Source organism: Sorex araneus, chromosome 9 (genome assembly GCF_027595985.1).
Source record: "Sorex araneus isolate mSorAra2 chromosome 9, mSorAra2.pri, whole genome shotgun sequence".
Classification (NCBI taxonomy): domain Eukaryota; kingdom Metazoa; phylum Chordata; class Mammalia; order Eulipotyphla; family Soricidae; genus Sorex; species Sorex araneus.
Genome location: NC_073310.1, coordinates 63,353,921 through 63,370,516, shown reverse-complemented (window position 1 = coordinate 63,370,516; position 16,596 = coordinate 63,353,921). Strand labels below are relative to the sequence as shown.

Below are 16,596 nucleotides of genomic sequence, written 5' to 3'. Positions count from 1 at the left end.
CGTCCAGCAGGTGTGGGTGGTGGCTCACACTGGCTAGACTCCGCCAGGCCCTCTGTCTGTGGAGGAGCTGACAGCGGGACTTTGATGTTTCCATCACCATTTCTCCAGTGCGGCCTCAGCGGCAGGCTCAAGGGACGCCTGTGGGCCACAGCCGACGCTCCTTCACGTGCAGAGCAGAGCCCCTTGGTTTACATTCGGACATTATGTTCTGTCAAGGGCACCGGCACGTCTGCAAAACTGTAAAACGTCCCCCGTCCCCGCCCACTTCCCTGAATCCAACATGCATGATCTAGGGTACTGTACCAGGATTTTTGAGGGGTTCTGCCTCTGGGCCTCCAGCACCGGCGTGTCTCTCTTCCTGATGCGATGAGGGATGGTGGAGTTGCTCAGGAAGGCGCTGAGCTCGGGGGCTTCCTCCGGGGCGGCAGCAGGCTGCAAAGAGAGACAAGAGCCATCACCTTAGGAGGCGGCGGGATGCCGTCACCTCTCCGTTTGCCTGGAACTCTGGGTAGGCGTTTCTCCCCGCGGGGAGGTGGGTGCACACACGTGTGCAGGGTCCACGGAAGTGGCCGCCCGCAGGCGGAGCCTAGCGGTCCGTTCTCCTGCAGTTCGTCCAGCACCGACCAACACCCCCAAGGTCCCTCTGGGAAGGAGAACCTGGAAAGTCAGTGCCCTTTCTCCCAAACGACAGAAAATGGGGCAGCGATTTTCAAGGCGATCTTTTCTTCTGATTTTTTGGTTCACCTGTGCAGAATGGTGGAAAGAACTGAGGGTGGGAGGCACCGTGATGTGGGCGAGGAGTCTGTCTGGGGGAGCCTGAACCCCACATCCTGTCCATGGGAGAAGTACCCCCCAGGGAAGTTTCATGTTCCAGTTTTTTTTTTTAAAAAACCTGTATTTTCTTTTTGATTTTTTTTGGGGGGGCGGGGGGAGGAGTCACACCTGGCGATGCTCAGGGGTTACTCCTGGCAGTGCTCTTGGGGAACCAAATGATTTGCCAGGAATTGAACCCAGGTCAGCCAAATCTTTGGGAAAGATGAGTTTCCCAAAGCACACCACTTGAACCCTGTGCCAGCACAGAGCTTGTTTGGGTGCTTTGCCAAGTGTTCCAGAACTTCCAGTGTGACCCAAGCTCCAATCCAGATACATCTGATGACTGAACCAATATTTTGAAAGTTCTATTAAAGCCCAGAAGATCCCATTCACGTCTTTGGCTTGAAATGAATGGATGTAGGACCCTAATTTTCTGCGCCCACCCTCTGCAGCCCAGTCCGCCCCCCCACGTCACCGACACCTTTGACACATTTCCCCTTTGGAGTCACACCTGTCTCTGGAGTGAGAAGAGCTTTACCTCCACCACAGGCGGGGGGCGGGGGGCGCCACTGAGGAGGATGTGAAGAGACCCTCAAGTTCTGGAAGTGTTTCCAGGGCCCTGGGAAAGGGTCCCGGCTGCGGCCTCATGGCCATGCACACCCTCCCGGCGCTGGCCTCCGTCCTCCTCAGCGGCAGCCCCTGCTTCCCGTGGCCTCCCGCACCCCCGCGTGCTGCTCCTGGCCTCTGGGGCTGTGCACCCCCGGGATCTGCTCCCCAGTGGGGCTGGTCCAGCTGCGGTGCTCAGGGTGGCCCGAGGAGAGGGTGTGGAATGAGGCGCGTGCAGTGTCCTGAGGACAGAGGGAGGACAAGGCCCGCCAGGAAAACTAAGACAGGAGGGGGGAGTCAGAGATAGGAGGCGGCCCAGGAAAGCACGGGTCATTGACAGAAGCTTCTGGAAAAGCAAGTCGCACGCATCCAGGAGTCATGAAAGTGGCGCTCAGTGTTGGCTGAGTCTCCACCTGCGGAGCTGCGGTCACTATCTCCAGCACGGATGGCCTGGGGGTCACTGTGCTGCAGGAGCGACAGCACCGAAGAGCGTGGACAGATGGTCCCATCCTTTGACAGAGGATGAGGCATCACCATTTGACAAAGGATGAAGAATTACTTTGTGCTCCTGGGTACTAGTTCCCCCGACTCAGAGATGAGCAGCGGCTTTCCCCCCGAGGAGGTGAAAACACAGACAGCGCAGAACAAAACGAAACACGAGTGTTCTGATCTTGGAGTGTGGGGGAGGAGCTCGGGCTCTGCCGTGCCGGGACCCCCAGGAGCTGCCCAGCTGCACGGGAGCCCCTGGCTGCCGGGGACGGATCAGGGTCTGTACCCCTGATCCGGAGTCAGCTCCCAGCCCCCAAACACTGGCGTTCTGAATAACGCTTTCTAACGGAGACAAAAGGTGCTGACTTTGAGCTTTATGGGCATGTGGAGGTGACACACTCAGTGAATGATGACATTTCTACAGTGTCTGCTGGGCGTTACAAAGAGCAATGCTGCAGAACTGCACAGTAACTTAGAAAGACTTTTTTCTATTTTGGAAGGAGGAAGGGAAGATTACAAAATAGTGTGAATGTTTAGACTATCTATTTATTTATTTTTTTGGCTTTTGGGCCACACCCAGCAGTGCTCCCGGCTTACTCCCGGCTCTGTGCTCGGGGATCACTCCTGTTGGGCTTCAGAGACTTCTACATGGTGCTGAATTTTGAACCGAGGTCGGCTGCATTCAAGGCCTTCACTTGCATACTATTTCTCTGGCTCCTAGATTTGATTTCTAAATTGAAGTTGGATATATACTTTTCTTGGATATTTAGAACTAGAAAGAGTATATGGAAGAATAGTTCTCTCAGTGTGGAGAGTTGATGGCATTAAAGATGCCTAGTTATGGACATTAGAAATGGGATGAAGGAAATGAATGGATGAATGAATACAGAACAGAATGAATGTAAAGGAATGTATAGAAGTTTCAAGGTTGTGTTTTAAGGAAAGAAGCTGATCAAACTAATGTTATAAAAAAGTTTTCAAATTACATCTGCATAATTGTTCTAGTACCTTTTTGGCAAGAGCTATGGAAAAGATATTGGATGGATTATTTGGACTCCTGTCACAGTGCTCTCAGATAATTGAATCCTTTAAGAGTTGCAGGAAGTCAAGGTTTTCAACATCAGATTAAATTAATTAAACATGACGCTCAATTCTATGCTTTATCTCTACAGATCTTAGTTTCCTTTGACTAGAACCCACAGCAAACGGGTATTTTACATCTCATTGTGAGTAAAGTGAAATGCTTGCTTTTCTCTTGTCCCTTCAGTATGTTTTTGATGTTTCATGGCACTATGTTGGTTTGCATAACTCCAGAAAAGCCTTCCCTTTCTATATAGGGTGTACACCTCATACAGATAGGAAAAACCAGTTATGGGACCCCAAAGCCCTCTTCCAGGGGAACAGTCAAGGGATTTGTCTAAATGATAGGAGAAGGTTTTTTAACAGGTACTGTTTCAAGTACCCTACAAACCTCAGGAAGACCCTAGATGCTGGCCAGTCAAGGAACGCCTGGAAATCATCACTGCTATGGAGAATGGGCTGGAGCGATAGCACAGTGGGTAGGGCATTTGCCTTGCACTCGTCCAACCTGGGTTCGATTCCTCCGCCCCTCTCAGAGAGCACGGCAAGCTCCTGAGAATATCCTACCTGCACAGCAGAGCCTGGCAAGGTACCCGGGGTGTATTCAATATGCCAAAAACAGTAACAACAAGTCTCACAATGGAGACATTACTGGTGCCCGCTTGAGCAAAGCGATGAACAATAGGACGACAGTGCTATGATTATGGACATGGAGAGTCATCATGCTGAATAAACGAGTCAGAGAGAGGGACAGACATAGAATGACTGCACTCATTTGTGGAATATAAAATAACATAATATGAGACTGACACCCAAGGACAGTAGAGACAAGGGCCAGGAGGATCGCTCCACGGTTGGAAGTCTGCCTCAGGAGCTAGGGGAGAAGGCAGCTGGGATAGCGAAGGGATCACTGAGTCAATGATGGTTGGAGGGATTGCTCAGGCAGAGGAGATGTGTGCTGAGAGTGGATAAAGGCCAAACATGATGCCTCTCAGTATCTGTTATTGTAAACCACAATGTCCAAGACTAGAGAGGGAGTAAGAAGGAAACTGTCTGCCATAGGCAAGGGGAGGAATGGTGTGCGAGGGCAGGAGGGATAGTGGGGACGCTGGTGGTGGACAACGTGCACTGGTGGAGGGATGGGTGTTTGATCACTGTGTCACTAAAACTCAAAGATAAAAGCTTAGTAACTGTATCTCACGGTGATTCAATTTTTAAAAAAGAAGCCTTGTTAAGGTATATTAGCGGTAATGTGACTTTTAAAAGTTCTCTTAATTGTTGCCACTGAACAATAAGATAGCAGATGAAACAGAAAATATTAATATATAATCGAAGAGCAGATGTAATGCAAAATGGGGCGGTGATGTCACTAAGAATTTAAATTTTAAATTCTTTTCCCTGGCACCTGCTTATAATGAACATGTGATATTTATTGTCGTTATTGCTTTGTTGCTTTGGGTCCCCGGGCAGTTGGCTGGGATGTGGTGCTGCTCAGGGGTACTGGACCCCCCGGTAGGGCCAGCATGGAGGGTCAATTAGTTGGCTTGAAATCAGGTCCCAGAGAAGGTTAAGCCCGCTCCCCTCACAACTGAGCTTTTCTCCCGCCTCAGATGCTTCCATTGCAACCATCCCAAACCCCCAAGCTCCGCAAAGACTCACATTTTATCATGATCAGAGTCCAGGAGAAATAAGGAAGTCGGGCTAGAAGACTGTGGAAGGGCTGAGATGAGTCACGGGAGTGGAAACCGAGCCATACTACTGGCTTCCTGTTTGATTTGAAAACGGATGGAATTCAAGTTGGTTTATGGGATCCAAGGGTGGAAATACTAAAGGGAAAGAGGTTAGAGATTCGGGAACCCGGGTGATTCTTGATGCAGCAAAGTTAAATTTGAACCGAAGGAAGAACCCTCCTCTCCTTCTGCAAGTGTGGGAGAGATGCTGAAAGACAGGATTAGAGTGTGTGTGTGTGTGTGTGTGTGTGTGTGTGTGTGTGTTAGGGAATTGGACCCTCTGAAGATTCTCTTGCCTCAAGTCATGCCTGACAAGAGCAGAAGGCCTGGGACAGTTGCTGGGACGAGGCTGGAGAGGCAGTGAGGAGAGTGGAAGGAGAATTGGCAGCCCAGAGGCCTTCGCCAGAGCCGGCTGAGGAGAGGCGCCCTTCATGATGCCCTCAGGCTTGGAGCTAGATGCATGACAGGTGGGACTGGACATGAGTGAGGTGGTCTGGGCAGGGTGCCTGAGAGAAGGACAGAAGCAGGGTGGGGAGAAAAGATTCCAAGCAGCTGGGCCCGGGTTTGTGCAAAAGGAGCTTGGCCAGGGGCAGCGTGGTGAGGGGGCTGGCTCGACAGACTCCGAGCAAGTCTTCAATCAAGGCGGGATAGCGAGAAAATGATCAAGAGACAGAACTAGACGCTTGGCTGCGGACTTGAATATTTCAGTGGCAGGGGAGCGAGAGGCGACATTCAAGGGGCCGCTGGGTGATGAAGTACCTAGAAGTGAGGTGCAGGTCAGCCTCATGGTCTCAAGAACATTCCAGGACATAGGGAGGGTCTGGCACAGGGAGAAGGACTTTCAGCCAAAGAGTTACTCAGGGATACTCTGTGATAGAGAAGGTTCTGGAAAGGCTTCCATGGCAGAAGATGAAAACTGGAGCTTAGACAGAAAACGAGGGAAATCTCTAAGGTTGTCTCATATGTTTCCATATTGTGTGTATGTAGTATTTGAAGTTTATTGTAGTTGCATTTTCCAGTCCCTGGAGAATGTATTATGGTGTGACCTCTGTAGGTCATCAACTCACAGAGGTGACAACCTGGGAGGGATGAGGAAATATTCCTTCATTTCCAAGAGATTAGGAGGAGGAGGCAGAGCAAAAGGAAGAGGAGGGAGAGGAGGAGGAGAAAGAGGAGGAAAAGGTAGAAGAAGATGAGATGCAGGAGGAGGCGTTTTTAGTGGAGGATGATTAGGAGGTAGAGAAGGTAGAAGAGAAGAATGAGAAGGTGGAGGAGGTGAAGGATGAGAAGGTGAAGGATGGAATTGGTGGAGAAGGAAGTGGAGGTGACATAGGAAGCAGAGGAGGATGAGGATAAGGAGGTGAAACGTGAGGTAGAGAAGGTAGAGGATAAGGATGAAGAGAAAGTGGAGGGGGAGAAGAGGGAGGTAGGGCAAGAATAGGAGAATGGTAAAATGGAAAATGAGGTAAAGGAGAAGGAAGATGAGGTGAGAAGGAGGAAGAGGTGGTAGAGGAAGAAGAGGAGAAGGAATAGATGGAGGAGAAGTAGAAGAGGAGGTAGAGGAGGAATAATATGGAAATAATATTCCAAATTGAAGCCTTTCCACTTCCTGTGTGGTTTCACAGGAGGCGGCTGGCATTGTGGTTTATCACCGTTCGCCAATATGCATATGTGACCTCTCAGGAAAACACAGGACTTGCTCAGTGCTGCAGGATGAGCGAATAGGCAGCTGTGATTGAGGAAACTCATGCTCACCCGCTTTTCCTAGCTTTACTTTACACATCGAGTAATGGCACCTTGACACCCCGTTGCCTTCAAATGGATGGCAAAGCAATTTTTCTCAAATGGCATTTCAGAATGTAGTTAAAAATATTCAATCCTGACCCATCAAAACAAACAAACCAACAAAAACCAACAACCACCCAACAACTAAGACACCTAATCAAAGAACATCCTGCCTCAACAAGGAAGTCACGTTGAGAGGCAAAGTTTTAAAGCCCAATTTCCAGATGGAAGTGGGGAACCTGGTGAAGCCACACGTGTGACCATCCCTGGCCGCCAGGGGAGGGCGCTGTTCACTAGAAAGGAAAGTTGGCCCCGGCTCTGAGAGGCTGGTGGGAACCACCCAAGCATCTTCACTCCCTTCTGCAATGAGGAAACAATTGTGAGTCAATGTGGTTCTTGCCCCAGCTGCTGCTCAGATTCTGACCCCAACAGGAGTTTTGCATTTTCATAACTCCTCACTGCAGTCTTCACTCTGGTACAGGTTTAAATTTATGGACGAAAGGGGATCATGTAGCGAGAATGTGCGGTCCAGTTGGGAAGGCGGTGTTTGAAGAGAGAGGCTGGTGGAATAAGGATGAACGGCGCTGGAAACCACAACAAACGCGACTCAGGCCCTTCCCTCCCTGTGTGTGATTTGTTGGGAATCTGTTTGGATTTCAGGTATTCCTAGAACACAAGAGATGGGGGGTTCTCTCACGCAAACTTCTCTGTAATTAAATCGAAGCACAGACAAGCCCGAGGCACCCGTCTGCTATGTAATTGTCCTTTAGACATAACTGTGAAGGTTCTTTTGTGAAAGAAAAAAAATCCACTTAAAAAATGTCTTGGAAGTTCATGAGAAGCATAATTAAAAGAACCAGTTTCCTTTGTTGAGTTTGGAGCTTTTCTTTCAAGAGACAGCATATTGTTCTTGAGCACTGTCAGAGAGAGGAGTAAGCCCTGAGCACAGTTGGGTGGACCCCAGAGTCAATCAATCAATAATCAGTAAAATATACAAGAGAATCTAAAGGCTGTTCTAGAAATTAGCCCTGAACAGTCATTTTCTCTAGTGGCTGGAAATAGACCGGCAGGTACTATTAAAAATAAAAAGTGAAGGGTTGGAGCGATAGCACAGCGGGTAGGGCATTTGCCTTGCATGTGGCCGACCCGGGTTTGATTCCCAGCATCCCATATGGTCCCCTGAGCACTGCCAGGAGTTAATTACTGAATGCAGAGCCAGGAGTAACCCCTGTGCATTGCCGGGGGTGACCCAAAAAGCCAAAAAAAAAAAAGTGAATGAAGTGAGAAAGACTAAGAAGAGAGAGAAGGAGGAGAGAGACAGAAACAGAGACAGACACAGAGAGAGACGGACAGAGAGAGAGACAAAGACAGATTGAGAGACAGAGAGAGAGACAGAGAGAGACCGACAGAGGAAGTGGGGGAAGAGAGAGAGTGGGGAGAGACGGAGGGAGGGAGGGAGAGAGAGGTAGGGAGAGAGGGAGAGACAGAGAGACAGAGAGAGACAGAGAGAGAATGCGCAAGAGAGGCAGCTGAGACTGTTCTAGGAAGTAACAAGTGTCCAAGAAGCCGTAAGTAACCTGAGACAGCAGTGAAGGAAGAAAACGCTCTACGGCTAAGACAAAACTATGTGAGTTTGTGAAGCCAAGCCACTGTGGCTGGCCCACGCCATGAAGCATGAAACACAGCAGTCTGTGGGGCCAGAGGCTGGAGCGGGTTCTGGGTTTCTGCTCCCCAAGTCCCTTCTCTCTGGCTTCCTGTGGGGATGGCCCGGAGCTGGGAGACTCCGTCCAACTGTCGCCTCTGCACTTCCCCTGGCTCTCGTGACGGTTCTTCACTCATCCTTGGTGACGGTCTTGTCAGGGCCACCCTGGTTGCTTGTCAGATGTGTTCACCTCAGGAGGTTTCTCTCTGGAGATGAGGCACGCTGTGTGTGGTGAGTGAGGGGTCGCCTTTCCTGCCTTCCTCTCCTTCCCGCCCACATTCCGCCACCCTTTCACCCAGCATCTCACCCCGGCGCTTTATCACCAACCCCAGAAACGGTAAACATTGCCCTCTTCAAGCAGTCCCGAGCTTGCCCTTTCAGCTTCATCTCGTTAGACCGGGCTGAACGGGAAGGACCTCCCCCCCCCCCACTCCCAGGAGGCGAGTTCACCCAAATAAGCAATTTGGTGGTTTCAAGTCATTATTTTACTGCCTTGAGAAGAGTTGAGAAAGACTTGACTCTAAAATTTTATTCCAAGAAGGAGCTGGAACAAATTAGGTTTAATGGATTGGTCTGAATGCGGCAAACAGCTGACTGGTTCAGAATTTTTTTGATGGTAGAATGTGGAGACATGGTCACATTCAAATCCCGCTCCTTCAGGCTCGTTGGCAGCCCCGGCCCTTGCTTGCACCCCTGCACTTAGGCCAGACTGAACAACGGACTTGGCTTAGAACGGCCGTCCAGAGAAACAGAAGACCAAGGCACCTATCCTTGGGAGCAAAAGTGGAAGGAATGACTCCAGCTCCATCCCTGGGGAAATCTTTGCCACAGCGTTTCTGTTATGTAATGAATTGGGAGTAAGATGATTTTGATTGAAAGATTCAGATTTAAAAATTATCAGTGATACATCACAACACCAATGGGGTGACACTAATTCATAAGGATATAATAAGGACCAGAGGGATAGTACAGAGGCTAAAGCTCTTATCTTGCACATGGCTGTCCCAGGTTCAATCCTGGGCACCACATATGGTCCCCTGAGCACCACTAGGCATGATCCCTGAGCACAGAGCCAGTAGTTAAGCACTGAGCACAGCTGACTGTGGCCCCCAAACCAAGCAACCCCCACCCCCAAAACATTTTATTTCTACTTTCTTAAGAACTAATTAAAAATAACTACATATAAAACTACATAGACTCACAAAAATAACAATAAACTTTGATGCAAAAATCTGAAATTGATATTAAATTGACTACTAAAGACAATAAGACATGGTACATAATCTGTTCTTTACTAATCCCCAATTCATCTATTCTAGAATATGAATAGAACAGAACAAATATTCTACCTATCCAAGATAGAACAGATTGCTCAGCAGTGTGTATTCCGTCACCGTATCACTGTCATCCCATTGTTCGTTGATTTACTCGAGTGGGCACCAGTAGCATCTCCATTCGTCCCAGCCCTGAGATTTTAGCAGCCTCTCCTTACTCGTTTTTCCCAATGATCAGACGCTCTCAGGGTCAAGGGAATGAGACCTAAAGAGACCTATCATTATTGATTTTGGCAGCTGGAATATGCCCTGGTAGCTTGCCAGGCTCTGAGCATATGGGCGGGATACTCTGGGTAGCTTGCCGGGCTCTCTGAGAGGTATGTATGTATATATATTACTATGATTTGTTGCCTCCTGTCTGAACCATCAAATTTGGTGTAGTAATTATAGAAAACGGGTAGGAAGTGTCTTTACAATGTTTCCAGAAGCGGCCTGGAGCATGGCGGCGGTTGGGTAGTGGAGGTCAGCTGCTGGGGCTGGGTCCCTCGGGGCGGGGAGGGCTCTCACCTGCCCCGCTCTGGGGTGCCCCAAGTGAAAACAGCCGGGCGTGGAGTCCCAGTGTGTATTCTAGGTATAAATAAGTGAATGGCCACATGAATTGTGACTTCACTTAGAAATTGATTACTATTTAAGAGGAAACTAATTTCCAAGTACTCTCAATTGTTTATAGTCCCTGATATGAAATATACTGATAATTAAAAATACATTTGTTGATAAAAGCTCTTTCATACTCTGGGTCATACCTATTAAATATAAGCAAAAGTAATCTGAGGACCTGAAAGTATTTCAAATTTTTTATGAATTGTTAGTTTTTTAGGGAATTATCATTTTGTAGTATGACCAAATCTTCTTATGTCCATTTTTCATAGATTGATATTTTTATAAATTACATAGTATTATTGCACACAACTTATATAAGTAATCTAATAGTGTAAAATTCAATAATTAAATTGCATTAAAATTATTAGTCTTAGATCTGAAATTAAGGCATAGACTGAAGAGTAACTGGATAGGAGAAGTACAAGTGCTTAGCAGATACTAAATTTGCAAGAATCTCAACATTTAAGGCAAGTCATCTATCAGTAGTGTTCTGTCACTGTAAATGATCATTAAATTGCCAGGAAGCAAATACAACTCAGGACCAACATGATATACATTAAACAAGTTATACAACACAAACAAGCCTATCTAAATAGTGTCAGATATATTAAGTAAACAGCACACTCTAAGAGAGCTGGGAATTTTCTGCATGATTCTGTGCTCTGAGGCTGACCAAAATCCAGCTTAGGTTAGCTGCAGAACCGGATATGTGAAAGCTTTAGTTATTAGATATTAGACATTAGCATTTGAGGATGTTATTTTATAGTAAGTTTCTGTCCTTGAAGACATTCGCGTTATCTCAATGAAGAGCCAAGAAAGAGGAAATGGGGCGGGGGTGGAATTCTAGGGAGGAAGTAGTTAAGATAATTTTATGGGATACAAATGGCCTATTTATTATTTCGCCATAAAGGAGTCGGCTTGCCACTCCGTGGGGTCTTTAATGCTTAGACTCTTCTGAATGGAGGGCGCAAGGGTGGGAGAAAGAAGGTCTTTTAGGGCAGGCACTGCCCTAGTGCCCCTGAGTGACAGAGAGGCCAGCTGGGCCCGGGTTTCATGAAGCTGCTCTCTGCGCTGTTCCGTTAGGAACTGTCCCTGCCGGCCAGCAGGACACTGTCCATCGTCAAATGAAGTTCTCACTGTGTGCATCTAACAAATCAGTTTCATAGAAACGGGACATTTTCAAGGACGTATGGTAATGAATGTCTTTCCTCCCTAGAGGAAAAGTCATGTCATACTTAGACCTTTGGTACGTGTGTGTGGTGTGTGTGTGTGTGTGTGTGTGTGTGTGTGTGTGTGTGTGTGTGTGTGTGTTTGTGAGATGCCCTTTGCGGGGATTTAAGGGATATTCAAGTCAACCAGGTCTAATGATGTGGTACCGTAAAGGCCCCGTTGTGCCAGGGACCACCAGGGTGACACCAGCTGGTGTTCCCAAGGCTGTGTGGTGCTGGGGATGGAGCCCTGGTCGGGTTCGAACTTTGCATGAGCCCTCACCCCTGTACCATCTCCCAACCCCTCATGCTTTGATCTTAATCTGAATGGGCTCATCTCTATGGTCATGTGAATACCTCAGTAGATGAAGAGAGACCAGCAAACCAGCACCGTGTTGATCAGGGAGAGATTTGGAAATGGGCAGAGCCTTCGAGATGCAAGGGATTAGAATCCATTCGACCCTTTAAGAAAGGGGTCCACTAAAGACCAGGGGCCTGGAAAATCCCACTGAGAGGCCTTTGGTAAATGTTTGCTAAGTCACCACTTGCTGTTGACAGCATCTGGAAAAGCCCAATGTGTCGACGATCCTCGTGCCTTTTGGCAGTAGACCAAACAGAACTTTAAAAACAGCACTTTGCACGAATTCTTCAAGACGTGACCCATCTATTTGTGATTTTGCTTTCATTGTGTGGCTGGTCCACACATTCTACAAACCAAATAGAAAAGGTTCATATTGAAACAGGAAAAATAAGTAATATACTCCAAGCAATAAAACTAAGAGCAGTGGAGATCACCTAGGAGTGACATTTTAGCAAGATCTATTTTACAATTATACAGCTAAAAGGAAAGGTTTTAGTATCAATTATCATTCAGTTTCATTAAACAAATTTTGTCATCAGGACTGGAGTGATAGCACAGCAGGTAGGGCGTTTGCCTTGCACGCAGCCAACCCGGGTTTGATTCCTCTGTCCCTCTCAGAGAGCCCGGCAAGCTACTGAGAGTATCCCACCCGCATGGCAGAGCCTGGCAAGCTACCCGTGGCGTATTTGATATGCCAAAAACAGTAACAACAAGTCTCACAATGGAGACGTTACTGGTGCCCGCTTGATGAACAACAGGACGACAGTGCTACAGTGCTATCTTTTTTTGGGGGAAGATAAGCCACTATCTTTATGCTTTTCTCATAATGAAACAAAGCCAAGAGAACTGCAATGAAACCAGACTCCTACCTTAATGTCTTCTGGGTTGATATCAGGATGTGTTTGACACTGCAGAGGTCCCAGAGTTTGAATATGGAAAATGTAGAGGAGAAATTCGTTGCGGGCAGAGAACGGCCAGCCTACCTCCAGAACTGTGTCGCTGATGGTGCTTGGTCCGATGTTATGCAGCTGTGAGTGAGGAGAATTATTGTGTGATTGACAGCCTAATGTGGGACAAGGAATCTCAACTCCAGGGTGGCTGGACCCACTTTCAGAGCACAAATTTGGGGCTTAAAGTCCTCTGGACTATGGCTGTGGAAATGAAGGAATGACCTTCTAGGGCAGGTGGACTTCTTTTATTTATTTATTTAAATTGAATTGCAGTGATATACACAGTTACAAATTTGTTCATGATTGGGTTTCAGTCATATGTTTCAACACCCGTCCCTTCACCCGTGTACATTCCCCACTACCAAGGGCCCCAGTTTCCTGCCCCTCCTCCCACTCCCTGCCCTGTCTGCCTCCATGGCAGGCATTTCTTTCTTTCTCTCTCTCTCTCTCTCTCTCTCTCTCTCTCTCTCTCTCTCTCTCTCTCTCTCTCTCTGGCAGAAGGAGTTCTTAAGGCAGGATGAGATGGTGCCTAAGGGCCCTTCAATTTGTTAAATTCTCCAAGCAGATCTCAGCAAAGACCATCTGAACCATCTCCAATAATCATGAGGTTTACCAAAATTTTAGATGAATTTAATCACAGGGCTAGAAATGCATTTTTAATGATGCACTTTCAAAATTCAGTCCTTCTTGCCTCACAATGAAATCTGCCTCTTTCCCTGACTACCGACTTGTCAATTGCAAACAGATGCTCTCTCTCTCTCACTCTGGGTCTCTGTCTCTGTCTCTCCCTCTCTCTCTCTGTGGCTCCCGCAGTTCATGGCAAGAGTGCAGTTCAAAGCTCCTCCTGTTTTAATCAGCAGATCTCAGGGAAAGAAAGGTCGTATCTTGAGAAAAGACAAATGTTTGAAACCCAGGAATCCTGTACTTAAAGGACACAAAACAGCTTGTAAAAAATGCACCATGTGAATTTAGAGTTTCTGAGGTTTCAAAATTCACTTCAGAGTTCGCCGGGACCTTTTGCCTTAGCTAACCCCGCTCTGCTTCTGACAAAGACAATAATCAATAAGGTAATTTATAATGCGTGTTGCTTAGTAGGCGGATCATTTAACTCACATGATCAAAACAGCATGTCCTCAATTGACAATTGGGGTCTATTTGGGGACTTGAGATTAGCATGTAGGGAAGTTTTTTTTCTTTTTCTTTTTTGGCAATACTGATCATTACCCTAACATTTTATGATCTCTTTATGCTAAGATTCAAAGGAGGGCTGCATGAGAATGACTGAAACTTGAATATGTTTCAAACTTTAAGCACCTCCATTTTTTGGCAGAAGGCAGTAGATATCAAGTCTAATAAATTATTTGTCAGCCATTCTTCCCATGAGATTCCTAATCGGAGTGCCCCGGGGACCATGTTATCTCTTTGTTATCAAGAGAGTCGAAGGTCCTGCTTTGATCTGGCTTTGGACAGGATTTGGGATTCGGAGCGAGATCAGGCAGCTGACAGGTTTTTCCTGCTGACGCTGACCAGAAACTGATGCTTTGTCCCTGTGGATGGGGCCAGTGCATCCGTTCTGAAATGGCTTTAGTGTCAGCCCCAGAGAATGCCACTGGTGTCCCTTGTAGTTCGAGATGAACATGAAGGTTGTGGCCAGAGTTACTAGGTCAGTGGCATGAATCACACCGATGAGGGAGATCAAGCATAAATCAAACAGAGCCACAACAGAAAATTGCTGAGAATATAGTTTCTAACCAAGACTCTGTTCCTGCTTCCTTGAAAACAACACGAATAACTATTTTTCACAACACCCTTGACTTTGTAAACACAAAATAAAAAGGGCCTGGAGAGACTGTGCAGGGCTTAATACATGTGCCTTGCGCCATGCCTGGGTTCGTTTACATGTTGGGGCCAGAGTCATAGCACAGTGGCTAAGGCATTTACCTTGCATGTGGCTGGTCTGGGTTTGATCCCTGGCACCTCATGTGGCTTTCGGAGCCTGGCAGAGCCAAGTGTGAGCCCTGAATACCACTGGGTGTGGCCCCCCAACAAAAAAATTTACATGTTTTTGATGATGGATCAAGTCTCTTGCATTTACATAATTTAATGCCCAAGGTGGGTATAGATCATCAGGTTATTTTTATGTGCTTTTGTTTTACCTTTGGAAAATATACACTGGTCAGTGGAATATGTAACATTCTAGAAGATGTAATTTAGATAGGATTTGGGTTCCTAGAACAGAAAAAAATCCTTATCTACCACCCATATATCTCATATGTACAGTTTTTTGAGGCTATATCAGTGAATAATTGATGAAATTTTCTTTCTGGTAACTTCTGCTTGGTGATTTTCAGATTAAGAGGCAGGTGGGCCTTAAGGGTACCTGAAAATATTGGAAACAAAAGGAAGTCTAGGGAGTCCCTAATTTTTATTTTCAGGTTGTCTTAATATTAGAAAGAGCATTGGGACCAGAGCAATAGCACAGTGGAGAGGGTATTTGTCTTGCATGCAGCCAACCTGGGTTCCATCCCCCACATTCCACATGGTCCCCTGAACGCCACCAGTAGTCATTCCTGAGTGCACAGCCAGGAGTAATGCCTCAGCATCGCCAGGTGTGACCCAAAAAGCCAAAAAAGACAAAGGTACCGAGAAAAGGGGAAGAGTAATCAGGCGAAAAGGGCTCAGAGGGAGCATCTCTCGCCCCCTTTCCTAGCTGTGAGCATAACTCCATAAATCTAACAGTTCTGAGCCACCATGGTGTCCTTTAAAATACTAGGAAGCGTTTCTTAGTAAAGGATATACAAGCCCCGTCCTCCTCCTCTTGCCCTCCCCCCCAGCCCTCCCCAATACAACTCTGACACAGACGGTAGCTACCTCATAAATATGTTCCACCAAAGGGCCAACTTCTTCCTCTGTGTGGGGCTCCTCTTCGGGCTCCCAGTTGTGAATGGGCAGGACAATCTGCAGAGGGTGGGACACCCTGCAACAAGAAACCCTAGGTTGATGGCAGCTGGCGGGACACAGCAGGCGCCAGCAGGGTGCAGTGCAGTGACAGCAGCAGAAACACGGGTCTCTGTGCATCGGGGGAACTGTTGCCTAGGCAGGAGAAAGGACTGAAGGGGTTGAGAGGACCGGAAGCAGCCAAGCAGGTGTTTGGTGCCGGGCCTCCTGCCCAGAGACGGGCTCTGTACAGACGCTCAGCTCTTGGGCACTCGAGGGCAGAGTGGGAAGCACTGGGGTGAGTGACGGATGCACACGACAGTGAAAATGCATGCACCTCACACCACCTCCTCGTGGGCAGGGCACACGCTAGTGAGCAAGGGGAGAGAGGGGGGAGCTGCCTGTTTGAAGCCGTATTAAGAAATGTGAGCATTTTTGTGTGTGGATACAAATCCAGATGTCAATGTGGTGCGTTAAACGCTTATGTGTGAAGAGATACTGCTTTTAGTTAAATACTTTCAAATACAAAAGTGGTTCTTTGTACATTCCCCTGTCTTGTGGCTTCCAGTTAATGCGCCCATGAAAGAGAGTGAGAGAGAGAGAGAGAGAGAGAGAGAGGATTATTTTGCCTACAATTTACACTTAGCAAGTTCACACTAAATGAAAATGAATGAAGTGGAATATTCTTAGAAGTGGAATATTCTCTATTAAAAATTATAACACATCACAGTATATTTAAAAATATTATTAAGAAGAATCTTATTAACAATAACACTTTCTCAGGGGGAGGTAGGAAAGAGATCAGTCCCTTGCATGTGACTAAACCTGGTTTTATCCCTGGTATCCTATGTATATGGTCCTCCAAGCACCTCCAGAGTAATCTCTGAGCACAGAGCTAGAGTAAGTCCTGAGAACAGATGGGTGTAGTCCCAAAGTCCTCCCATCCAGATAACACTTTCTAGCATGTTTTACATAAAAGATGACCTTAAAAGAACTCCCAG

At 47.1% G+C, this 16,596-nt stretch overlaps 1 protein-coding gene across 1 annotated transcript in view; it reads right to left on the bottom strand.

The window, feature by feature from the left end:
• The window catches only part of ITGA8 (integrin subunit alpha 8), a 138,363-nt gene that overhangs the window by 20,973 nt on the left and 100,794 nt on the right, over window positions 1–16,596 (bottom strand). The window contains exons 24-26 of the mRNA XM_012932026.2: window positions 15,530–15,635; window positions 12,578–12,736; window positions 304–432 (exon numbers count right to left, since the gene is read on the bottom strand). Of these exons, the coding sequence (XP_012787480.2) occupies window positions 304–432; window positions 12,578–12,736; window positions 15,530–15,635 (394 nt within the window). The remainder of the gene's footprint in view (window positions 1–303; window positions 433–12,577; window positions 12,737–15,529; window positions 15,636–16,596) is intronic.